The following is a 13,191-nucleotide window of genomic DNA, read 5'->3' as shown; positions in this document are numbered from 1 at the left end:
ACCGGCCCGGCACAGCCGGGAACGGGACCCCCGATCCCCCCCGGGACCGGGAACGGGACCCCCCGGGACCGGGACCCCCCGATCCCCCCCGGGACCCTCCGGACCGGGAACGGGACCCCCCCGGGACCCTTCGGACCGGGAACGGGACCCTCCGGACCGGGACCCCCCGATCCCCCACGGGACCTTCCGGACCGGGAACGGGACCCCCAATCCCCCATGGGACCGGGAACGGGACCCCCCGATCTCCCCCGGGACCCTCCGGACCGGGCACGGGACCCCCCCGACCGGGCACGGAGCTCCTGCTCCTCCACGGGACCCTCCGGACCGGGAACGGGACCCCCCGATCCCCCACGGGACCGGGAACGGGACCCTCCGGGACCCTCCGGGCCGGGCACGGGACCCCCGATCCCCCCCGGGACCCTCCGGACCGGGAACGGGACCCCCGGGACCCTCCGGGCCGGGCACGGGACCCCCGATCCCCCCCGATCCCCCCCGGGCCGGGCACGGAGCTCCCCGGGGCCACGGGACCGCCCTGAGCGGGCACGGAGAGCAGAGCAGCGGCTCCCCCTCCCCTCGGAGCCGCACAGGAGCGCAGCTCAGCGCCCAGGAGGCGCGCAGAGCCCAGCGGCAGCAGCACCTCGCTCTCCTCGGGGGATCCAAGAGGGGCTCCGTGCTCGGAAATTGCTGCAAGGGCCCCGAGGACTCCTCGGCGGGCGCAGCTCCGTGCCCGGCTCTCGCTGAGGACACACACCCCCTGCTCTGCCAGGCCGAGCTGCTGCTCCTGCTGCCCCCACCAACAGCACGGCCACACCATCCCCGTAAATTCCCAGCCGCGCCCAGAGGTGCCTGCGACAGGCAGAGATGGGGCAGCAGGGAGAGCCCTGCTAGAACCAGAGTTCAGCTTCCCCGGCAGAAAACGGCCAGGATCACCTCTTTCAACTACTCCTGCCTCCCAAAGGGAATCCTTATCCCAGCTGGCTCCATCTATGGGCTCCTCAGCCTCTTGTGGGAGGAAGGAAAGCAGCCCCAGGGGCACAGCAAGCAGACGCAGGACGCTCCGGGCCGCAGAGGGGATTTTTCAGAAGCATTTATTTCACTGCTGACACGGGGGCTGCAGGAGGCAGCTGCTCCCCCGTGCTGCAGAAACATCTCCCCCCCTCAGCCACAACAATCCATGGTGTCTGAACGGTGAGACCTTCCAGCACCTAACATTACACACACCTACATCACTGGGACATTCACCTGCTAGGGACACCACTTCAAAGGACTTAAAATAACGATAATAATCAGAATAAAGCAGCCTACAAAGTAACACTTAGAGGCATCATGCAGAAACCGGATCACTTTAGCTCAGATTTGCTGGGTTCATCGGTGGACGAGTGCTGACTGCATTCTGCCAGTCCAACGAGGTGCCAAGCTGAGGAGCATTCCCAGACAGGACAAGAGCTGTGCTTGCCCAGCCAGTGGCAGGAAACACTTCCAGGTCACAGTTTGTACATCCAGAACTGCACGAGGTTATGTGCTTGTAAAAGGTGCTGGGCAGTCCTGACACCTCCTTCTGTGACACCACCTGCTTCCTTTACCAAGTGGCAGACACTTGAGTGCAGCAGAGCGCCTGAGCTGCGGGGTTTCTTCTTTTTCTCTCTCCTTTTTTTTTTTTTTCCCCTAATCAAACCAAAATCTGACTGCTAAAATGTTATTCCTTAGCACAGGTGGACCAAAAACAATTATTAAAAAAAAAAATAACCACATTACACTGGTGATACAGAGATTGGCCCATAAGAAAGAAGAAGCTCTATACTATTGCCCCATAATGAGTTTTTCTTCACCTACAGTTTCAGCTTCCCAAGTGAGGTAGGGAGAAGGTGACCACGGGTAAAAGAGGTTGTGTTTCTAAAGGATTACACTGTTTTAAAGTTATCCTAATCCTTCATGTAAAGTTAAAGTGTTCTTTAAAGAAACACTGCCCTTTCTTCACAACAACATTCAGAGTTCTGCTTTTTTGGTTGTTTTGGGTGAGGAAAAGAGGGAGAAAGAAAACAAGGATCCCAGAGATGAAATGCTGGCAGTTTTGACACATTTCAGAAAGAAAGCACAGTTACAAAAAGGAAGGAAATAATGTAGTGAATCTGCAGCTAGAAGGGAAAAATAGAGAGTGCTGACATAGTTTGCACTGTGCCCATTACAACAGCAATGAATTACACACCCTGTTCACCTGGAAACACACTGTCACACACAGCTGTCAGGAGAGGGAGAGTGGACACTTAGAAACCCGGGGTTTAATTTTGCAGGAACCAGTCAATACAGAAGCCTCCCACTGCCCCTCCTAGTACTGGACAGAATGTATCTTAAGGCATAGTTCAACATCCATTTCTTCCTAAAGCAATTTAAAGTGTAACAAGCCAGGAGGTCAGACACAGAACACTCAACAGGTATTCTGACAGAGGTGAAAGCTGGTTTTATGTACAGTGAAATATTTGCCTTCAAACGGGGGAGTCTCGAAAAAGAAAGAAAGAAAAATAACCGCAGACCCAGATTCTAAAAAAGCAAACATTACCAACACAAGGAATGTTCATTAGAGTCCAGTTCCCACTAGAGCTACTCAACAGGAGGATGTACAATGTGATTATGCTAAACAGCACTGATTGACTGTTCCCAGAGTGCCCCAGGAGGGGGAAGAACCTTGGGAGGCCAAACTCTGCAGTATCCTAGTGCAAACTGCCTCAGAGGAAAAGCCTGCAGTCAACAAGCCTTTACACCAAGTGTTAGGCTCCACTAAGAGATGCAGTAGCCAGGTGGTGCCACCTAACAGCTCCAGGACACTCCTGCGAAGGTGATGGTCCTGTGTGGATTCTAATGCACATCCCCCATGAGCAGTGTCCTGCACACATCCACCTGCCAGGCTACTGGCTTTCCCTCTTCCACGGCTGGGCGGGCTCACAGCCACCAGAACCTCACATAGACAATCAGCATGATGAAGAACACGGCTACGGCCGCCAGCTTGGCGTACGTGGAGCGCATGTTCAGGTACTTGGCGTCCTGCCGGTACTTCTTGGACAGACTGGACAAGTTGTTGGCCTTGGAATCAAGAGCTGCCAAAGGGAAAAGGGGAGAGGAGTTAGGATTAACTGACTGTTCCCCAAATGTTACATAAAGTGCACAAGTTTCTCTGTGGCTGGTGCCTCCCTGCCGTGCTCCAGGGCTATTCCTGCTGGCATGAGAGCTGAGAGGCGCTGCTCTCTCCCCACAGAAGCACCAGATGTTTCAGGATCCAGCTGTTCCAGCTGAAACACCCACTGGCTTCACTGCTTTTCTCAGCAGGGTGAAGCCTTTCCCCCCAGGACACTCTGCCCACCCAGCTGCCCGAGGAGACAGAAGTGTGAGCAAACACTGGCCATCCCCAGTACCTGACAGGGCCTCTCCTCGCTGCAGGACCTCCTCGATGTTGGCCACCATAATCCTCTGCACATCTTGCAGCTCTGTGTTGATGGAGCCCAGGTTCCTCCTCGCCCGGCTATCGATGTAGAGCTTCTTGGTTTTCTGGATGTAGGTGTCTGGAAGGAGACAGGGCTGTCAGGGGGAGTCTCACACAGCACAGAGCTCCTGGCTGCAGGAGGAGCGGGAGCACTGCTGAGACAGCCAGAAGACTACATGCAAATATTCACTGGAGTGAGGCCAAGAGACTAAAAGCAGGAAATCTGAACCTAAGGACATGTACCATTTCCCTAGCACTTCTCAGCTCTCCTGCTCACAACACCCATGTCTCAAGCACCAAGAAGAATTTGAGCTGTCAGTTCCACAGGACAAGCTGCAGAGAATCCCGTGGCTGCTGCTCCCTCCCAGCAAGAGGTTCCCTGACTAGCCACAGGGAGAGGGGCCTCACCAAATTCAATGAAGGAATAGGGCCTGGACACTGTGGGAACCTTCTTGCCATGCTGCTCATCAAACTCTGAGTGCAAGTCCTCCAGGTATGCAAAGGCCAGTTTCTTGGGGAATCCAGCTTCACACAGGACCAGGTAACACACTCCTTTCTCGATGATGTAGCTAAAACAATGGCAGAGAGCACCAGTCAATCAATCAGTCAATTTTAAACCTGTCCTGTCAAACACCACCCTGCACACCTTTATTCCTATGAGGCAATGAGAACTGGGCACAAGAACTTCTGGTTTTCTATGTCTGGATCAAGTGCAAACCTTTCTGCAAAGCAATGGCTTAACTTTTCTTTAGCCAAAATAAATTTTCTTGTAGCCTCAGACCCTACACCCATGCCAACAGTCTTGGGCTTTGACTTCAGATGAATAAAAGCTGGCCTGTGAATACCATTAGCTTCACAAAATACCAGAGACAAAAGAGTTGTAATTTAGGAGTATATAGAAGAGAGGACACCCTGCAGTCAGGAGGAGGGGAGCACAGGAAAGTTTGCCAGCAGAGCAGAGGGGAAGGTGGCCAACACATCCCTAACTGGCAGCACAGCCAAGTACCTGAGACCCACAAATGGGAAGCTGAGGCACTGAGGTGAGGAGACACGCACAGGAATTTGGTCTCAGCGTGCTGGGGAGTCACCCAGTGACTGCCAGCTGTCCCTCTCCATTTCAGAGGGCTGGATATTGCCTTCCTCCACCACCAGCAGCCTGCAGGGGAGTTGGAAGGGTGCTGCTATGCACATGCATCACCACAGGGGCAGCTGGGGAGCGGTGCTGGTGCTAGATGGGTTCTGGTGACCTCCTAGGCTCGCCATGGGTAGGTGTGACCATGCCATCAGTTCTCCAAGGTGAGGAGCTCCAAAGCACACAGTGGCACAGCTGCTGCTGTGCTGAGGGCACAAGGGTTCTCTTCTCACCCCAGCACCAACCTGGAGATGATTTAGGCTTCACTCTTCTGCTCCACATTCCCAACTGAATCTTCCTCCTTGCTCAGCCAATATAAAAATAAAGGCTACAATACTCCCACCAAAACCAAGGGGGTGGAGACAGTAAACAGCCCTGTAAACACTTTTGAATGCTTATCTGTATTCCTCAGGGTGGAGTGTGAATGCTACTTTTAGGTTACCTTCCTTTGGCTTTCTGAGTAATGCCATTGAGCATTAGTCTGGTTAGCATAAAGATTAGCAGTGTATTAAAGAAATGATCCAGGTCCTGAGGGCACTGTAGTAAAATAAGCAGCTTAAAATTTTGTTAATAAACACAATCTGGCTTACAAAACAACTTCCCCCCCTCCTCAGTGTTTTTCCAGACACCCCACCAGGGCCATGTCCTCTAAAGCAGCCATCCTCACCTTGTTCCTGGGCTCAGGAGTATCCAGTTCTCCTGCCTCTATATGGTCTGTGTGTGAACCCTGGCAGCCTTCAATCAACAACTGCTTCACCCCAACCAGAAGCAAGAAACTCCAGCTGCCATAATCCGTTCCACAGCACATCCCCACGTGCCCGTGGCCTTTGTTCCTTTTTATGTTCCTCAGCTTGGACTGCATCAATGCCCAGATTAATACTACACTACATCATCAAGCCTCTGTTCTTCCCTTAGCCCTGGAGACCTGCTTGCCACATTGGGGTTGCTACAGATCATCATCCAGAGCTTGATTTAACCACTGCCACGACGAGCAAGACTTGAACAAATCTTTTGAGGCGAGGAGAAGCAGTGCCAGAAGGGAATTCTGACAGCACAGCTGGAGCAGCACTCTCCAGGTGAGAGCACTCTGAGGAACAGGTTCCATCAGCACAGGTCTGTTTATCTCTGCCTGGGCCAGCTGGTCCCGCCTGCAGCTCTTCAGCTGCATTTCCCACTTCCTTCTCCCTGGTGTGATATTCAGTGTGTTGGATTTAAAGTTGGTCTGTCAGCACCACAGAGGGTGAGCTCACCTCACTCTGCCCCAGATTCAGACAATTTTGTTGACTTCAGACCAGAGCTGCTGCACAGCTGGGCTCCTCAGTTTTATACTCTGTGTGCACCTCCAAGCCTCAGCACAGCACCTGCCTGCATGTCCACACAAGGGGCAGATGTGGCCATTTGCCACTGTTAGCTCTGCAGAGTGCAGCCAGCAGGTTCCTTGTAATCATGTTGCAGGTTTTGAGAGAGAAAAGCTTTATCCCAGCAACAGTAACAAAGGCCAAGGCTTGCTGTTAAATGACAGGTAAGAGTCACTGCAGCCATTCCTCAGCCAAAGGTCACCTGCTCACTGACAGCACAGCAGCCGGTGCTCCTGAACCTGCACAGTCCCCAGTGCTGATGCTGGAAGGGTGACACAGCTTTTGCAGCTGAAACCTGGGCATAGCATTTGACTGAAATCACCTAAGTGCTCACAATTTACACTTCAAGTTTCAGTAAGGCTCATCTCTGCTTTGAACTGATGAAGCTAAAGACGTTCAACACCACCTCAGCAAGCTCAGCAGTACCCTTGGCCACGCTGCTAACTCCCCCCATTAAATGCTCTGTCCTGTTTTGTGCTGCCCTCAGCAGTCAGAGCTCTGATGTGGCAGAAAAAGATTGGTTGTGCTGCGTTAACGAGCGGCGTGGTCATCTGTCAGCGTTATTTTAGACTAAATCTCAAATTCCCCTGTCACCTCCCCTTCCTGCAGAGGAAAGTTTCTGACCTGAAAGTGTTCTTTCAACACAGGCCCTGCTGTAATGTCCCACCTCAAAGGAGGCAGAAGCAAGTGCTCTGCAGCAGCAGCTGTCAGTGGCCAGCAAAACCTACCCAGGGAGTAAGTCAGCCCAGAAGGAAGAACACTCCTGTGCCTGCCTGTCTGCCAGCCAGGTAAGCTGGCTGCTCCTCTGAGACAGCTGGCAAAACAGGCCTGCCCAAGCCCTCCTTCCTCGTCACAACTGCTGTCATTACAGCCACTGCTAAGAGGCTTTGATTTCCTGGGCAAGTGTTGCTGCCTTCCCAGACATCGCTCTGCTTGCATCATGGAAGTAACTCAAGAAGGGATTTACTGGCACCTACACAGGCTCTTTCCCAAGAATTCACTGCCAGGCAGAGCTGCACCCATGCTGTGCCAAGGGGACACTCAGAAACCAGGGAGTTTTTAAATTCTGGGAAGATTTAGCTTGTAGAAAAAAAAACAAGAGCAGCCCTTAGCACTTAACCCCAGCAACAGCATCCCAATCCAACAGGAGATAAGGGACAATCAGGGCCATCCTTTGACAACTCTAGCTCCCTATCAAAGGCAACCAGAAGCCCAGAGAGATTTTTTTCAAAATCTTGTCACGGTTAGCATATGTAAGACAACCACAAGAAAAGCATCCCTCAGAACCTCACGGCTTTTACCAAAGATTTCCCACCCAATAAACTCCCATTTCCATCTCTTCACGTTGCTGAATCTCTGAGGGAAGGGACAGGGTGGGAGATTTGCTAAAGGGCTCTTGGAGCAGAGGCCTGAAGACAACCTTGCCCTGTGTTCAAAGGCCACCTCCCCCTCAGGCAGCCATAAACACACACCCAGGCACCCGGAGTCACCTGGAGCCCAGGGGGATCCTGCTGTGGGAATCCTGGCACATTCCTGCCACAAGGACACAACTCTGCTTGCAGACCCCACCCAGCACCTGGGCTTTGAGACTCCCTGAGGGTATTCCTGTCACAGTTCTGGCAGGATCTTGACTAAGTTCTCAAGCATTATTCTGCCAGGTAATGACATGTCACAGAAAGAAGCATCTCCTTCCTCACACACAAGCTTTCCTGCCTTTCAGGGACTGGCAATTCCCCCTCTGCTCACCTGCCTCTCCACCTCCCCTGCTATTAAGAAATAAGGATGTCTGACCTCTGTAGGGTTTCCTTATTTTCACATCCATGCTCTCTTGCAGGAATGCTACTGGAGAATGCCAAAAGTGCTTTGAAGTCCAGAGTTCTCAAACAGTTTAGGAAATTAATTAAACACGCCCAACAAATCTAGCAAGAATAAGACTGAATTTCAATTGGATGAGAGAAAGAAGTCTGTCAGATATTAAGACAATAATAATAGAAATAGTCAAGAGATGCTCGGTGTGTTGTAATGCACGGAAAGCTGAGCTCTCACAGGGCACAGAGAGGACAATCCTGCACAGGAGGAGCTCACGGTGGCACTGCCAGACTGCCTTCACAAGGACACATCTCTTTAAAGACAGGAGGCCCAGAAGACGCAGCCAAGGCACAACAGAGAGCGCAAAGAAACAAAAAAGCAGAAAGGGAACAGAACCTGTATTGTCTGCAGCAAAGGCAGAACAAGGAACCTGGATGAAAACCGAGTGGCAGACACCTGCGCCCAGCAGTGACAGCTCGCACGCTCTCCCTTTCCAGCAGGGCTGACCGGCCACCTCTTCCAGGCCTCCCCGTTTCCAGCAATCCCTCACCGGGACCCAGGTGAGCCCTCGGTCACTGCCACGGCAGCGGAGCCGGTATCCCCCGCCCCCCTCCCGGTACTCACTGGAAAGCCATGGCTCCTGCCTCCAGGGTGCATCTGGTCGGGGACTGCTCGTTCAGCTTGCGGAAGAGCTGCTTCGCCTGGCTCTGGTACTGCTGCAGGTCGCGGCCTGACTGAGGGGGCAGGGAGGGACAACGAGCTGCTGGGGCGCTACCGGAGCCGCACCGGCCCGACAGCACCGCTGCCTCTCCCCCTCCCTCCCTCCCTCCCGCCCGCCCGCCACCACCGGGAGGGAAACGCTCGTGCCAGAGCCGCGCCGCCGTGTGAGGGGACTGCGCGGGTCGCCCCCCGCCCGCTCCTCACCGACACTCCGGCCCCACCCCGCCGGCCCCACCTGCTCGTCCTCTTGCATGGAGGCGGCGAGGGGGAGCCCGTCCGCCACGCGGGCGATCATCGTGAGCAGCACCATGGTCGCGCCCGCCGCCCGCCCTGCCACGGAGCCGCCCGGAAACTGCCACCGCCGCTTCCGGTGCGCGCCCGCCGCCGCTTCCGCCCGGCCCTGGGAAGCGCGGCGGCCGCGTCTGCGCCTGCGCCACGCCGAGGCCGCGCCCCCTCAGAGCGGCCGCGGCCCCTCCGCACGGCCACGCCCACGAACCGCGGCCGCGCCCCCTCGGCAGAACCGCCCCGCCTCGAGCCCCGCCCCGCCGGTGACCGCGCCCCCGGCCCCGCCCCCCGGCCCCGCCCCGTGACGCGCCCCCGCGGGCGGGGCGGGGCGGCCCGGCGCGGTGGGCGCGCGCCAGGGCGGCGGGCACAGCCATGGCGGCGGCGGCCGAGCGGAGCCGCCTCAGCTTCCCCGGCGGCACCGGGGCCCTGGGGCGGCCCGTGCCTATGAACCTTTTCGCCACCTGGGAGATCGACGGCTCCAGCCCCAGCTGCGTCCCCAGGTAACGGGCGGGCGAGGGCGCGGACCCCACCCCCTTTCCTCGCCGGCTTCGCGGCTGCTCCCTCGACCCTCTTTGCCATCACCCGCGCGGTGCTCCCCGCCACCGCAGCGCCCCTTCCCACCCCTCGCCGCTACCGCAGTGACGGGCACGGCTCCTCCCGTCCCTTCCGAGCCTTCTGGGATGGGCGGAGGTGCGACCCTCCCGGGGGTGGGGGGCTGCTGCCGCCCGTGCCGGGTGTGTGAGGGGGTCACCTCCACAGCGAGGGTCCCCCCGAGCCCCCCGCTGTGGCCCTGGCAGGGTTCGGCTCCCCCGGGGCCGCCGCTTTCCCCGGGAAGCGCCCCGCGGGGATGGGCTGGGGGTGCGCATCCCTTCCTGCCGGGATGGTTTTGCTCTGTGTCCCCGCCTCTGCCGTGTGTAAACACGCGGCCGTTCCCCTTGCACGGCAGGCATTCCTCTTAGTTTTTATGCATCTTGCGCTCCTACAAGCCCGGCTCGGAACGGAACGCCTATGAGGATTTGAACGTGCCGGAGACACATCTTTGAGGCGCTTCTCTTTCTCTTTTGTTTTGCTTTAAACGAGGACGTAGCGAGCGAGCAAGAAAGGGAGCAGAGTCATCAGGCTGACCTGGCAGGAACGTAAAGCTCTGCAAGCTTTACAAAGCCCCCCAAATCCCTCTGTCTTCTGCGCCATCCAGAGAGCAGGTTGGACGTGGTGGCCGTGCCCCTGTATTGTAGGGACCAGAACTATCCCGGTATAAACGCTGCCCACAGTCATGGGCAGGAAGATAGAGGGGGTAGAAGCAATCCTGAGTCCTGCAATTGCAGGTTATCTTGGTTTATAGCAGCTTATCTGTGCTAGCGGCGCTTCGGGCAGCAACTTTTATAGCTTGTGTCTCGTTCAGCCTTTCTTTTCTGCAGTGGGAGATCTTGGGAAGGGTCTGGCACCCGGGGGAATGTTCCCCTCTTCGAGGAGTCCGTCCCTTTGCTGTGGGATGTGGGATGTGTCGCCTGGATGGGGATAGCTGGAGGAGCAGTTGGTGCTTTTTCATTTTCTGCACTAGACGAGAAAGCGTCCCTGCTCCTGGGGGCTGGACTTCAATGGTCTCTAAGGTCCCTTCCAACCCAAAGCACACCCTGGTTCCAGTGCGATTGGCACTGTCCCTGCTGTGCAGAGGGACTGCTCTGGGAGCAATTCTCTCCATTGCACCCTTTTACTACAGGAAAGCAGCTGGGTTTCCATCCCCTCCAGCCTTGTAGCAGTGGCTGTTAAACAAATAAAAGCCCAAGTGTCTGACACCGTCAAGGACTTTTCGTTCTGCATTATCATTTATGCTGATACTCGCAGATCTGCAAACGAGCTCACAACATAGCCCGCTTGTTTGCAAATCTGTAGATGACCAGAAAATGCAGTGCAAGGACACTGACCCTGCCTCGATGTGGTAGGGGGTGGGGAGCACAAGGGTGGGTCCTGGGTGCTGGAATTGTGGTGGGCAGCAGATTGGAGGCAGCTTGTTGAGATGCCTGGAGGAATGTGGGGAATGCAAAGCACATGTGGCTATCTGGGCAGGTGGGGCAGATCTGGGGCTTGAGGGGGAAAGCCTGGAGTTGCTGAAGCAAGCTGTGAAGCAGGGGATGATGAAAGTGCTCAGAAAGCCTCCCTGAGGCATTGGTGGAAGAACTCTGGGGCATTTGGGACCTTGTAGGAGCCAGGCTTTTGGCTGAAGGAGTTTGCGTGTAGCAGTGGGTGCCTCTGCTCTCAGCCCTGCTGTTGCCATTACCTTTGCTTGCTCCTCCTGGCTGCTCTTTTTCCCTGGAGCCAGGGGGATAAGCTGCCATCCAGCTGCTCCATCTCCTACCAGCCCTATGAGCCTGTCTTTCCACAGGCGTGGAGTTTTCTGCTGGACATGGAGTGTCCCCATGGGCTGGGCACAGCGTGTGGCAGGGCTGCAGGTGTAGCTGTGGCTGCCAGGTGGGTTTTGTTAACCCAGAGTGAGCTCAGGAGCAGCTGAGGTTGCAGGTTCTGCAGGGGTATTGGTCCTGTGGCATGGGGAGGTGTGTGCTGCTGTTTCTGATCACTGATCATCACGCTTTGCATTTCATTACAGTCTTTGCAACAGATCTTCCTGTCAGAGAAAGCAGGAGCTTGAAAACGTTTACGTTATGCCACTGCCTTTTAAGTTCATATTGTAATGGTTTTTACTTTGGCACAATGACATTTCAGATTCTTTTATCTTAAAGCAAGAGATACTGGAATGAAATCTGCGTGGGAAACCGTATCCCAAGTGAGCCTGTTGTCCCAGCAAATGTCTGTTGGGACATGAGAGGAGGATGTGGAGGAGAGTGGGCCTTGGTGTGTGGTCAGACACTGTGGAACTGCCTTGGTCTCTTTTGAGATTTTCACCAGTTCCCTTCTGGGTTTCTGTTGGCAGGCCAGGCTTTCCAAGCGGAGAAGAGATTTGAACCTTGGCACAAAGTCAGAAGATTCGCGAAGAGAGGAGCGCGTGTCTGGGGAGGGAATGTTGCTTCCTTCCCTTTGCTTTTTTTTGGTTCAATAAATCTTAGCCCGTTTCTGAGGTGTTTCTCCTACCTGGAGCAGGAGGGGCTGGGTGGAAGCAGTGCCTGCTCTGCTCTAAGTTGTGAGGTGGAGTGGCTTGTGTGGATGTGTGGGTGCTTCCCTGAGAGCCCAGCTGTGGGAGGGACATCTCGAGAGCACTGCTCTTCGACACACTCCGGTGGGTCATTTACTCAAAGTCCATTCAGCTTGGGTGGGGTGTCAGCAAAATCTGGAAGGCTGCCTTGGTGCATCCATGGAGTTTCCTTGTGTGAAAAGGCTGTGGCTAAACTTAAGGAAGAGTAAGTAGTTAAGAGTCACGGTGCTCTTCTGCAGTTGTGTGCTTAGTGTGAAACGTGAGGTGGTGTTTTGCATTTGTTCTGGCTTCTCTTACTCCTTCCTCTGCCATCTGCAGAAATGATTCTATGATTTGTTCTTCAGCACACGTAGCTCCTGGGAGGTTTGACCATAGCGCTTCTGAAATGCAGCTACTTTCTTTTAGTCATCCCAGAAATGTGACTCAAAATGTCTCACTTATCTGGGCGTATCCAGTGCATACCAGAAGGGAGAGATGCCTACCTTCTCTGAAAGACCTTCCTTTGAGCAAGATCACATTACAAAAAATTCTCCCTACCACCTGTAAACACTGAGAGTGATCTTCTTGCTGCATGGCAGTGAGAGAATCAACACCTTTTCCTCTCACTTTCCCTATGCTGAGCGAGTGGAAGTAAGAATTGTTCTGTGGATTTTGATGTTGGCTTTTTTAGCTTCCAATCTTTTTGATGAATCTGTGGGTGTGAATGGCAGGATACAGTACTGGGCTATGTTGAAGTAGCCTCATGAGGAGATGGCACCATGTGGAGGTTGTCCAGAGGAAAGTTTTGTTGAAAGGGTCTGCTGAAGCAAGAGAAGGCAGAAATAGCCACTGTTCCCATTTGGAGTAGTTTTTGTTTCAGGCTGCTGCCTTAACCATCACAAACTTGTACAGGTTGCTGCTAAGCTTTGAGCTGTGAAGTGGATTGAGACCAAAGTGGATGTGGAGCAGGTGTGACCCAGTGTCCCTGGGGGATCTGAAGGAAGAAGCCAATGGAACAGACAGTGAAAGGGCAGTGCTGGAGATCTGGGGTTGTCAGCTGGGTGCTGCCTGAGCATTTCATGTGCTGGCTCAGCTCTGTGGCTTGCCTGCTGGGTGAAGAAATGCAGAGGGGTTCCACACACGTCCGTCCCCTGTACTCACAGGAGGCTGGGGGTGCAGGGATGGGACTGGTCAGTGCCATGCAGCACTGGGACATTCACACCAGCACTGATACACACATCCCCAGGGGCAATGGAAACTGGTGGGGTGAGATTTCGGATCCAGG

General features: G+C 54.8%; 2 protein-coding genes and 1 long non-coding RNA gene across 18 annotated transcripts in view; 2 read left to right on the top strand and 1 right to left on the bottom strand.

Moving 5' to 3' along the window:
• Positions 1-1,072: 1,072 nt before the first annotated feature.
• On the bottom strand, positions 1,073-8,925 carry SEC22B (SEC22 homolog B, vesicle trafficking protein). The gene is made up of 5 exons (XM_086841882.1): positions 8,730-8,925; positions 8,399-8,508; positions 3,884-4,044; positions 3,408-3,554; positions 1,073-3,092 (listed from the first exon to the last, which is right to left on the bottom strand). Exons 1-5 carry the CDS (start codon positions 8,802-8,804, stop codon positions 2,938-2,940), a joined length of 648 nt encoding a protein of 215 aa, XP_086698008.1. The 5' UTR covers positions 8,805-8,925; the 3' UTR covers positions 1,073-2,937.
• A 184-nt stretch (positions 8,926-9,109) lies between these two features.
• The window catches only part of PACS2 (phosphofurin acidic cluster sorting protein 2), a 75,859-nt gene continuing 71,777 nt past the window's right edge, over positions 9,110-13,191 (top strand). For all 15 annotated transcript variants that reach the window (XM_086841881.1, XM_086841880.1, XM_086841872.1 and 12 more), the window contains exon 1: positions 9,110-9,279. In XM_086841881.1, coding sequence (XP_086698007.1) covers positions 9,152-9,279 — 128 coding nt within the window. In that variant the 5' untranslated portion in view covers positions 9,110-9,151. The remainder of the gene's footprint in view (positions 9,280-13,191) is intronic.
• Positions 11,003-11,847, top strand: LOC111942947 (uncharacterized). 2 transcript variants are annotated; one of them, XR_002870751.2, is made up of 2 exons: positions 11,003-11,248; positions 11,709-11,847. It is a non-coding gene; the product is annotated as an uncharacterized LOC111942947 (long non-coding RNA). The 2 variants fall into 2 exon arrangements; XR_015273772.1 differs by lacking the exon at positions 11,003-11,248 and adding an exon at positions 11,527-11,561.

The sequence above is a fragment of the Cyanistes caeruleus genome, chromosome 9 (assembly GCF_971803275.1).
Source record: "Cyanistes caeruleus chromosome 9, bCyaCae1.hap1.1, whole genome shotgun sequence".
Classification (NCBI taxonomy): Eukaryota; Metazoa; Chordata; class Aves; order Passeriformes; family Paridae; genus Cyanistes; species Cyanistes caeruleus.
Note: the sequence above shows the minus strand (reverse complement) of the source record. Positions and strands in the feature narration are given on the sequence as shown.

What these genes read in the sequence shown, in the direction of transcription:
- SEC22B (XM_086841882.1), bottom strand. Translation starts at nt 8,804, where the DNA reads ATGGTGCTGCTCACGATGATCGCCCGCGTGGCGGACGGGCTCCCCCTC. An exon ending in CCATGCAAGAGGACGAGCAG is followed by an intron (nt 8,509 to 8,729) that starts GTGGGGCCGGCG and finishes CTGCCCCCTCAG; the next exon opens with TCAGGCCGCGACCTGCAGCA. An exon ending in CTATTCCTTCATTGAATTTG is followed by an intron (nt 3,555 to 3,883) that starts GTGAGGCCCCTC and finishes GTCTCCTTCCAG; the next exon opens with ACACCTACATCCAGAAAACC.